Genomic DNA, 11,035 nt, shown 5'->3' on the forward strand with positions numbered 1-11,035 from the left:
CGATGTATGGATGTGAGAGTTTGGACTGTGAGAAGGCTGAGCACCGAAGAATTGATGCTTTTGAACTGTGGTGTTGGAGAAGACTCTTGAGAGTCCCTTGGACTGCAAGGAGATCCCACCAGTCCATTCTGAAGGAGATCAGCCCTGGGATTTCTTTGGAAGGAATGATGCTAAAGCTGAAACTCCAGTACTTTGGCCACCTTATGTGAAGAACTGACTCATTGAAAAAGACTCTGATGCTGGGAGGAATTGGGGGCAGGAGGAGAAGGGGATGACAGAGGATGAGATGGCTGGATGGCATCACCGACTCGATGGACGTGAGTTTGGGTGAAATCCGGGAGTTGGTGATGGACAGGGAGGCCTGGTGTGCTGCGATTCATGGGGTTGCAAAGAGTCAGACACGACTGAGCGACTGAACTGAACTGAACAGCTGATTAACAATGTTGTGATAGTGTCAGGTGAACAGTGAAGTGACTCAGCCGTAGATACACATGTAACCACTCTCCCACAAACTATCCATCCAGGCTGCCACACAACACCGAGTGGAGTTCCCTGTGCCATGCAGTAGATTACCCATTTTCAATACAGCAGAGTGTACATGTCCATCACAAAGGAGCCTCATGTTAAATAGCAGAAAAGCAATATAAAGCTTAAATTTACCATGCCAACCGTTTTAAGTATACTGTCCAGTCATGGTTAAGAATATTCACACCATTGTGCAACCAAACTTCACAATATTTTGCCAAAGGAAACTCTATATACTTTAAACAGCTACTTATTTGCCCTGCCCCAGTCACTGGAAATGGCTGTTCTACCTTCTACAAGGAGCTCAGCCCAGTGTCCTGTGACAACCTGGGGGGTGCGGTGAGATGGTGGGGAAGATGGGAGAATGGTTCAGGAGGGAGGGGACATTTGTATACCTGTGGCTGATTTGTATTGATGTGTGGCAGAGGCCAACACAGTATTGTAGAGCAGTTGTCCTCCAAGAATTGTATTTTGTTCTGTACTTCTCAAAAACAAATGAGCCAAAAAAATAAATAAATAAACTCACTGAAGGAATTTAAAAAAAGGGAAAGAAATTGACACTAGATGGATGATGCTTAAAGAGATTATGTTAAGTGAAATAAGCAATAAAAAGCAAGTACAGTAAATGCTTTTGACCCAGCTGATATATTTGAAGGGGAAAGCATGAGCATATATTCACACTGTGTATGTACCCATATGTGTGTGCAAGTGCATAAATATATAATCTATTTCTATATCATCCTCTCATTATGTTTATTCATTCTTTGTAAAACTGCCCAGTGGCTCAGAGTAAATAGCCGTAGTTACAAAGGCCATTTAGAATTTCATGTTAGAAAATCAGAATTCTAGATTATGGAATTGTAAGATATCTTAGACCAGAATTTTGCAAGCTTAGCTGCAGGTTAGACTCAGTTGTGCATTAGTAGAACGGCCCACTGTTCAGGTATTCTGATTTCTTTGGTCTGGGGAAAGTTGCTGAAATTTTGTCTGGAGCTTCCTTGATGATTCTAATGGTCAGTCAGATTTAAAATCTACTGCCTTGAACAAACTGGGTTAATGGTTTTCACAGAGGAAGGCGTGCTCCCTCCAAGGTGTAGCAGAACAAAATCTTGTGTGTATGTACAGTGTGTATATTTGTGTGTGTGTATGTGTGTGTGTGTGTAGGGAGAGAAGAAAATTTCCATTTTACACTCATGTAACCTTTGATACGTAACTGCCTTCCCTGAGTTGACAAATACTCGAGATACTTCTGCAGGGTACTGCGATAGAGACAGCTCTGTGAACCATTCCTCTACAGTCAGATGCTGCTCAGACTTTAACAAGCTTATATAAATCAACTGGGGATCTTGCTAAAGTACAGATTCAGATTTAACATCCTCAGATAGAAAACTCATGATTATGATGTTATGATGATTTGATTTGTTTTCTGGTCTGTGTATGGGCAGCTTCACATCCAATATGACTCTACAGCTGAACTCAAAAAAACTACCGTTTGGGAACGTTGATGAGAGCAACTGCTGAGCGACCAAGATCTGACTAAAAGCAAAGCCATCTCAAGTCATGAAAGGGAGACACCTCTCCTATTTAGGAAGGAGATTATTGGCACAGAGCAGAACTGCAGAGAGAGAAACAGAAGCAAGGACTGAAGGGGAGGGATTCATGACCTCCAAGCCAGATAGAAGCCTGTAGCAAATATTGCTGAGACTGTCAAAGTAACCCTACTTTGCCCCCCAAGAGGGGTCTAAGTCTCTTGTTGGGTTATGCTTCTGTGTCACCCTGGTGTCAACCACGTGCCCAGTGCCCACCTGTGATACCCAGGCATCACCTGGTTACCATGGGCTACCCCTGGGCAGTCTTCCTTTCCAGGCCAGATCCTTCTTCCCAGAGAAAGGGTTAATATATCCAGGGAGTTATTAACAGGTAAAACTTCCTGAATATTGTATGGCTATAAAACAGCAGGGCAAAGCAAGGGTTGATAGTAGGGTCTGCCTGACTCTGTAATCCTTGTTCTTTCTCACATGACTGCTCTTTTCACACAGAGGAGAAAAACAGTACTGCCTCTCCAAACGGCAAAATAAATAAATAGCTTGATTTTAAAATCAGGGCACCCAATTTTCCCAATTTAAAGGATTTTTGTTTTTCATTATAAATATTTCTTATACTTTGGAGGCCTGCTATCTTTTTTACTACATCTGAAATGGGATGAATTTTTGCTGATTCAGATACACATTTAGACAGGATCCTAAACCAGCCGCAGCACCCGCTCTGGGTGTTCCACAGACAGAAAGCTGGATTCCAGGCTCTCTCTGTGGGAATAAGTGTGCATGCTGCGGTTCTGTTAATTTTCATTTCACACCCTGGTGGGAGGTGGATGGGTGGTATTTCTGGATGCCCTCCTGGCATTCCGATGCTGGGTATCTAGTCTCTGCCTAACCCCACATCCCCGACTGCACTGGGGAAGAACAAGGAACCTCCTGCAGAAATCACTGAGCACCCACACATCCTCAAGCCCGGCCTTTCCACGTGGGCACACCGCATCCTTCCGGCGGTTCTCCCCAGTACCCTACTCCCGTCCCCATGGAGGAGACGCTAGGTGCACGCTCAAGGCGACCTTGCGGTACTTACGGTCTGTTCATCTTTCTTGGCACCCGGCAAATGAGAGGGATCTTCAACTCAGCCTGTGGAAACAAAAGCAAGCTCATTACTGGGCCTTCCGCAACATGTTTTAATTCCGGTGAACAGGCTCCTGTCGCTTCCTGTTAAGACGGGATGCAGGTGGCAGCTTAGAGGAAACGACAGAGAGAGAATCAATCCAGGTTGATAATTGGTTTATTTTGGGAGGGGATGGGGGAGAGGACGTCTTCCCTGACACGCTGTCCTCTTTCTGTCAGCATTCATGTCAGCATTCATCCAATCTGCCCCCCGGGGAGCTGGGCACACCTATCCTGAGCAAGCCTGGTTTTGCCTGACGTGCCATCGCGTGCTTCCCCTGGGCGCCCAGGGTGCATTAGCCCAAGCTCTGCTCTGGGGAGCCCAAGTGCGTGCAGAAAGGATGCTTTTCCTTTCAGAGTGCGACTTCGCCATGAAATATTTATTGGGAGTTACATTTATATACCGCGTCACGTAGGACACGACAGTTTATTTGTGGCTTGTATTCGCTTGCGTTGGAGAGATCATTAGTCCCACTTAGCATATAAATCAGCAGCAGAGACCCTGAGAGTATTCAACAAGGACTTTACATCCATGATCCCCATTTAGCTGCACAGGGACTCTGGGAGGTATAAAGGATATTACCCATGGGATCAGTTGGGGTTCCAGCAAGAAACAGATGGCACCCTCAAATTGGGTAATCTGAGAACAGTTTAATAAAGAGATGGTTTAAAAGGTCTGGGCAGGGTGTAGGGGATCCCAAAGGACTGTGAAGGGCCTGAGGGGCTGTGCCTGTGCACGTGCCAGGAGGGGTCAAGGGAGCCAGTGGTCACGGGGATCCAGAAGCAGGCTGATGGGAAAAGAACTGTGACTTTCAGGTGAGGGACTCGCAGGGATTGAGCTGTGGTGGGTGGAATAAAAATCTGCATCTCATGGGTCTCTTGCCCTGAATCTCTTCCACTGACCAAACTCAACAGGAAGCCAAGTGTGAGGAGCCATTGGTATGACTTCTATCCATCAGCCTCCTGGGGCTCCAAGCTAGTGCAGTGGGGTAGAGAGTGGATTTCACTTTTAAAGAGAATGAGATCCTTGGAGGTTAAATTATGCACCCAAGGTCACCCATCTGCAATAAGAGCCCAAATCTACAGGACTCAAGCATTCCATTTCCTAGCAATTCAACCATATTGCCCACTGAGCTTTAGGTACTCCTATACCATTCTGCCATCCATATGTCCGTCTATCCATCCACCCATCCATTCATTCATCTATCCAATAGCATTTACTGAAAACTAACTTTATTCAAATATTGTGCCTTCCCTCCAGGCATGCCTAAAACTCAATATAAGGTAGATTCTATTCTAACTCCCCCTATGATGGTTGTTAGCAAAGTGCTTTGTAAAAACAGATGCAGATAAAACAGAATGAATTCTGACTCTGTCTTGGACAGCCCAGGGGATCTTCATAAAGGAGATCATACTTGATCTGGATCTTGCAGATTAAGTCAGCATCTTCTTGATTTATGGAAGTTGTTCTGGGTAAATGGGGTGCCATGTGCAAGGGTGTGAAGATGTTAGAATATATAGTGTGACACAGAGACTTTGCATGGCTTGATGGGATCACAGAGGCCAGCAGCTTGGATATTAGTAGCATGTGAAAAAGAACCTGGGAAGGTCTATTGGGTTTTGATCGTCAAGGACCATGTGCGACAAAGGATGGGATTTGGATTTGAGCTGTGTGATCTTGGACCACTGGCTTCAAGAAAATTACTAAAAAACTGGGACTAAACTCCAGTTCCCCAGATACCCTATGTCCTACCCTACAGCAAGCCTCACCCTGTGCTTCTAGGTCAACAAAGGATACAGGGAAAGGGGGGTTGGCCTTTAGGTACTCTGGCCATTCTCTCTGGATGACTGTGGAGTGTCCAGTTCACGGCCTCTTTGTAAGTTGTCTTGTCCAGTGAGGAAGAGGACTTCATCAATATAACACAAGCAATGGACATCAGTTCCTGGAAGAGTCCTGGACTGAAAACTGACCTCCAGTGCTGTCATTAACCAGCACATGACCTTGTAGGAGCACTTGGCCTCTCTTCCTTTATAAATGGGAATGTCCATGTTATCTCTTTCCAGTATTAAGTGTGAAATAAGCTGATGCTCTGAAAATATCCTACAAACTATAAACATTATGGAAATATGGATATGTCTTCCCTTGCATAACAAAGTAAAGCTTACAAGTTGTTTTAACATTGGTCATATTATATTTGGATATGTACGGTTATGGACAGGGTTCCCTGGTAGATCAGCTGGTAAAGAATATGCCTGCAATTCAGGAGACCCTGGTTTGATTCCTAGGTTGGGAAGATCCCTGAAGAAGGGATAAGCTACCCACTCCAGTATTCTTGGGCTTCCCTGGTGGCTCATATGGTAAAGAATCTACCTGAAATGTGGGAGACTTGGGTTCAATCCCTGGGTTGCTAAGATGCCCTGGAGGAGGGCATGGTAACCCACTCTAGTATTCTTGCCTGGAGAATCCCCATGAACAGAGGAGCCTGGTGGGAATCAGTCCATGGGGTCACAAAGAGTTGGATACGACTGAGTGACTAAGCACAGAGCATGGTTATGGACATTGATTTTTGGATATTAATATTTAGAGTAATTCAGTGACTTGATTACAGTAATGCAGGTCAAATTTGTAACCCCTTTCCCACTTTGGGAGCATTTATGATTTTGAATGTCTTGCTTATAATTCCTTTGAAACGAGTCGCCAGTCCAGGTTTGATGCACGGTACTGGATGCTTGGGGCTGGTGCACTGGGACGACCCAGAGGGAGGGTAGGGGAGGGAGGAGGGAGGAGGGTTCAGGATAGGGAACGCGGGTATACCTGTGGCGGATTCATTTCGATATTTGGCAAAACTAATACAATATTGTAAAGTTTAAAAATAAAATAAAATTAAAAAATATATATAATTCCTTCATTCCTTTGAGTTCATTAACCAGGAGTTTTAAGTTATGCTGAAATGAGTCAAAATAAGGCTATCTTTGTGGAGGGTTACCTACCCCTGTGCCTAGCTTTCAGCTCAAGCTTATGTACAATGTGAAGAAATCACAGGTACAGGGTATTTTCCTCCAAAGCTTATAACCTAGGATCAGAGGCCTTGGGGAGGTGGTCAGGAAAGCTCTTTTCCAGCCATCCACGGTGTAGCCTTGAACAAAGCATTGGAATGTTCTGGACCTCATTGTTTTTTTCATCTGAATAATGAAAAGGTTGGGCCCAATAGGTCTCTTCCAGCTCAAAGATTCCTTTAAAAAATCCATTTAAAAACTGCAATCCCTCCATACTTGGTGACAAAGAATGGTTTAAAAAAGTTGGAAGTATGTTATTATGTTTCTCACATTTTATTGTCTTCTTTAATAGAGCTCCTTGCAGAGCAAAATTGCAGAAAGACTTTTGACAAAGTGCTAACACTTAGGGCATCAGCAGTGGACAGAGGAGTGGTTGGGGAAGGAATTCTTAGCTTTTGCTTTGTACCTAAACCTTTGAAAATTATGCAATCTGTAACATCAGTGCTCATTAGGTTTGTATTTTAAAATCTTAGTAAAAGTTTAAAAGAGAGATTTTACTAGCAGCTTTTAAGAGATGTGAGCAATGTATTGTACAAAAATAATTTTAAAATGTTATAAAGGGATCCCAACTTCTCTGGCATTTCAAGAGCAAAACTGGGGTCTTACTGACCCATATCAGAGGATGAGTCAGCCAAGTGGTGCTGTCCACAAGACAGAATGGATGGCCCTCCGTGAGGAGTACAGGGCTTTGCTCTACTCAGAATGTCTAAGCCCCGTCTGAGAGCGCTGAGGTCTTACCTGATCTGAGTCATTTTTGTAAAGGATGTGGTGAGAATGGGATGTGGTGAATCAGACAAAGATTCATGTCCGTCAGTTCTACAAATGTGACCTATTAAAGACCATGCCCGTCCCTTCCCGACATATACACTTTTTAAAAAGATGGAACAAACACTGAGCATCTACTGTGTCCCCAGCTGCTGTCACAGTAACCCCATATGATCTGTATTATCATTCTTATTTTCTACAAAACCAAACCGAACATTCAGAGGTGGCAGGTAGCCTGCTCTACAAGATGGTTTTACAAACCACTGGACTTCAAATGTTTCAGTTAGGTGTTGGGACACCTTGTCTACCTGCTGTGAGCCTCAGTTTGCCTATCTCTAAAATGGGGATAACATAATAGCTGTCAGTAAGACTCTTGTCAGGAAGACATGAGAACAGAAGATAGTTAAGACATGGAGAAATGGTGATTCACATTAACTTGAACTTTTATAATTAAATGCCTTATGTCACTTTTGGGTTTTAGTCTCCAGAAATAAGAAGTGCTTACCTGCAAATCATGACCACCAGATGAGGGAGGTGTGGATTCTTTCTTGGGTTGGCCAAAAAGTTCATTTGGATTTTTCCATAACTTATTATGGAAACCTGAACAAACTTTTTGGCCAATGCAATATATTGATGCCTCCAAAAGTCTGAGTCAGCTCTACAAGCTGGAGTCCAGATATTGGTATTTTTTAAATACCCCAGGCATGTTATTGGGCAGTGAGGCAGAGAAAGTGGATGTAAGAACCTCAGTTCACTCATTTCCATCTGCTCCACACCCACCACTCACTAACACTTCCCACTCTTACAGAAAGTACAATAACCACACTTGATTCTCCTAGCAGTCCTGCGTGCATGCTCAGTCACTTCAGTTGTGTCTAACTCTTTGTGACCCCATGGACTGCCTGCCAGGCTCCTCTGTCCATGGGATCCTTCAGGCAAGAATACTGGAGTGGGTTGCCATGCCCTCCTCAGAATTTATTCATGTATTCAGCAAACATGTACTGAGGTCTGCTAAGTGCTGGACATGGTCCAGATACTAGGGATTAGACACCACAGAGCAAGGCTCTGCCCTCATAGCATTTGTCTGCTTTTTCCATAGTACTTCGTTTTATTTTTTATTATTGCTTTATTGAGGTATAGTTGCTTTACAATATTGTGCCAGTTTCTGCTGTACAATGAAGTGAATCAGCTATATGTATACATACACGTCCTCCCTTTCATCCGCCCCTCTTGGTCATCACAGAGCGCTGAGCTGAGCTTCCTGGGCTGTGATAGCAGATTCCCCCTGGGTACCTGTTTGGACATTGTAGTGTGCATAGGTCAACCCCAATCTCCCAGCTCATCCCTTCTTCCTCCCACTCTATTCCTTCCTTGCAAATAGGTTTATCTGTACTATGTTTCTAGGTTCCACATATGTGCATTAATATAGATTATTTTTCTCTCTCTGACTTCGCTCTATACGACAGTGTGAGGTCCATCCATGTCTCCACAAATGACCCAGTTTTGTTCCTTTTTAATGGCCGAGCAATATTCTGTTGTATATAAATGCCATATCTTCCTTTTCATTCATCGTTGATGGACATTTAGGTTGTTTCCATGTCCTGGCTATTGTGACGTGCGTGTGTCATTTTGAATTATGGTTTTGTCAGGGTGTATGCTCGGTAGTGAAATTGCTTCTGGGTTATATGGTTGTCTTATTTTTACTTTTTAGGAAACCACCATACTGTTCTCCATAGTGACATAAATAACTCTAAGGGAGTGAGATTAAAGATGCATATCTATAAATAATAGAGGAACATAAGGAGCTAGAGGGATACAGTGGAGGCATGCCCAGAGGGGATCCACCAGTTCCCTGTGGGTCAGGAACTTCTTCCCAAGGCCCCTGTAATTTTCCTTAGAAATAACCCTGACCCCTAGTTGGGACATGATAATGGGAGTGGGGAAGGGTCTCCAGGCTGAGGAACCTTTCCCCACACCCCCCACTGCCACCCCCAGGGCTGCAGGTCTTTCTCCAGGAATCTCCATGATCTAGAGGTGATCTGAGATAAAATAGCACCATTAGATACTTGTCTTCATTCAGGCACCCTGAGAGGCTGCAGCATCCCAGAAATGGGGACATTTCATCGTGTTTTGTGCATTCATTTTCTATAGGAACTGAGGCATTGATTTCAGTTTCTCTTCCCAGTTAGCCACAGAAATAAAGCCAAAGCATGGCTCTTGCTGAAAGGGAAGTGATGCTCCAGTGCCACCTGTCAGTCACAGCAGGGCGCTTATTACAAATGGTGCTAACATGTCAAGAGTTGGTTCTGCCATGGGGATGCTGCCTGAATCCTGCCTGTACCAAGAGACTGTACCTGGCCTCCTAGGTCCCATGGTCAGGAAGGGTCTGAGCAGGAAGAGACCCTGGGCCCTCTGGGAATCCACAGAAAGAAGATACCTTTTTCCTTTTTCATGATGCCTGTTTATTTCTCCAACAAGGGAAAATACCAGCTGCATTAAGAGGTAGAAGCCAATACAGGGCTAATCATAAATGCCACGCCGAGTGCTAGAATTGCCTGAATGTACACCAGGCTCCAAAGCCTAAGAGAAAGGGCTGGAATATGCTCGTCATTAATTTATTTTGCCATGTGCATCTATGCATTCATTTCAGTAATACAGTTCCCCTGGGGTTTACAGACCCCTAGGCTTCTGGGGTGGGGAAGGCAATGGCACCCCACTCCAGTACTCTTGCCTGGAAAATCCCATGGACAGAGGAGCCTGGTAGGCTGCAATCTATGGGGTTGCTAGGAGTTGGACATGACTGAGCAACTTCCCTTTCACTTTTCACTTTCATGCATTGGAGAAGGCAATGGCAACCCACTCCAGTGTTCTTGCCTGGAGAATCCCAGGGACAGGGGAGCCTGGTCGGCTGTCGTCTCTGGGGTCACACAGAGTCGGACACAACTGAAGCGACTTAGCAGCAGCAGCAGCAGCAGCAGGCTTCTGGGGTGCCCCGGGAGTCCAAAATGAACCTGTTTGAGAAATAGCTGTTCCATCCGTCCCTGCCCTCCCTATCAGTCTCTTTCACCTCCCTCAAGGTATAAAGAGGGCCATGTCAAGAGAGGTGCACGGCTTGACTGGGATTCTGAGAGTAAAGGGGTTCCTATCCTAGTCATCCATTTGGGCCATTAATCCCACCATTTTGGAGATGATCCCAAAGATTTGCTCACTTTGTAGGTTGAAAAGTATTTTGTAAAGGTAATGGATTTGATGATTAAAACATATCAATATTTCAGAAAAAACTGAAATTAAAGAAACAAGATTCTACAGACTGGGAGCGTGCTTAAGACCTCCAAAAGAATGTACATTAAATTTGGGCATTAAAACCAGAAAGGCTACTTCTGAGCTTGTAACCCACTTGGGGTCTCAGTGGATGTGTTAGGAAGGAAAGAATTGCTTTATAAATAGATGGAATTTGGGGGAGAATCTTAATCCCAAAATAATTAATACCCTTATGGTATCATAAGCAGTTTAAACAATTGGAAACATGTAAAGTAACAAATCGTATTTCCTTGTTATCCAGGAGAACTCTTGTTCTCCACTGGGAGTTCACCCATGCTACCAAACTGAGACATTTTTATCATAAATATTTCTGCTGCATTTCAACCTGATCTGAAATTAATATTTCATGAAGGGAAAACAATGCTTTTGCAGTAAGGACATTTTTTTTTGCTCTCAAGTATTTCTCACTTATTCCTCAAAGATGAAGCTTATAAAAATACTAGCCTCTGTTTATTGCAAAGTTTAAGAAACATAGTTGTAATAATGATAAGGTACTTAAATAGATATAGGAAATGACCAGAAGCAAACTAAGAATTGCTGAAGAGGATGTTAGAATCAGTTATAAAGGTAAGGTGTATAACTGCAACCAAAACTGGGTCAAGGCTGGAGGAGCAGGTCTAAATTAAAAGTGGCTGCTTTTTCTTATTAAAACAAGA

At 43.9% G+C, this 11,035-nt stretch overlaps 1 protein-coding gene across 2 annotated transcripts in view; it reads right to left on the reverse strand.

The window, feature by feature from the left end:
* Nucleotides 1-11,035, reverse strand: part of CLNK (cytokine-dependent hematopoietic cell linker) — a 209,256-nt gene that overhangs the window by 189,967 nt on the left and 8,254 nt on the right. For both annotated transcript variants that reach the window (XM_010857269.1, XM_010857270.1), the window contains exon 2: nt 3,151-3,203. In XM_010857269.1, coding sequence (XP_010855571.1) covers nt 3,151-3,161 — 11 coding nt within the window. In that variant the 5' untranslated portion in view covers nt 3,162-3,203. The remainder of the gene's footprint in view (nt 1-3,150; nt 3,204-11,035) is intronic.

Source organism: Bison bison, unplaced genomic scaffold, assembly GCF_000754665.1.
Source record: "Bison bison bison isolate TAMUID 2011002044 unplaced genomic scaffold, Bison_UMD1.0 scf7180017864379, whole genome shotgun sequence".
NCBI lineage: Eukaryota > Metazoa > Chordata > Mammalia > Artiodactyla > Bovidae > Bison > Bison bison.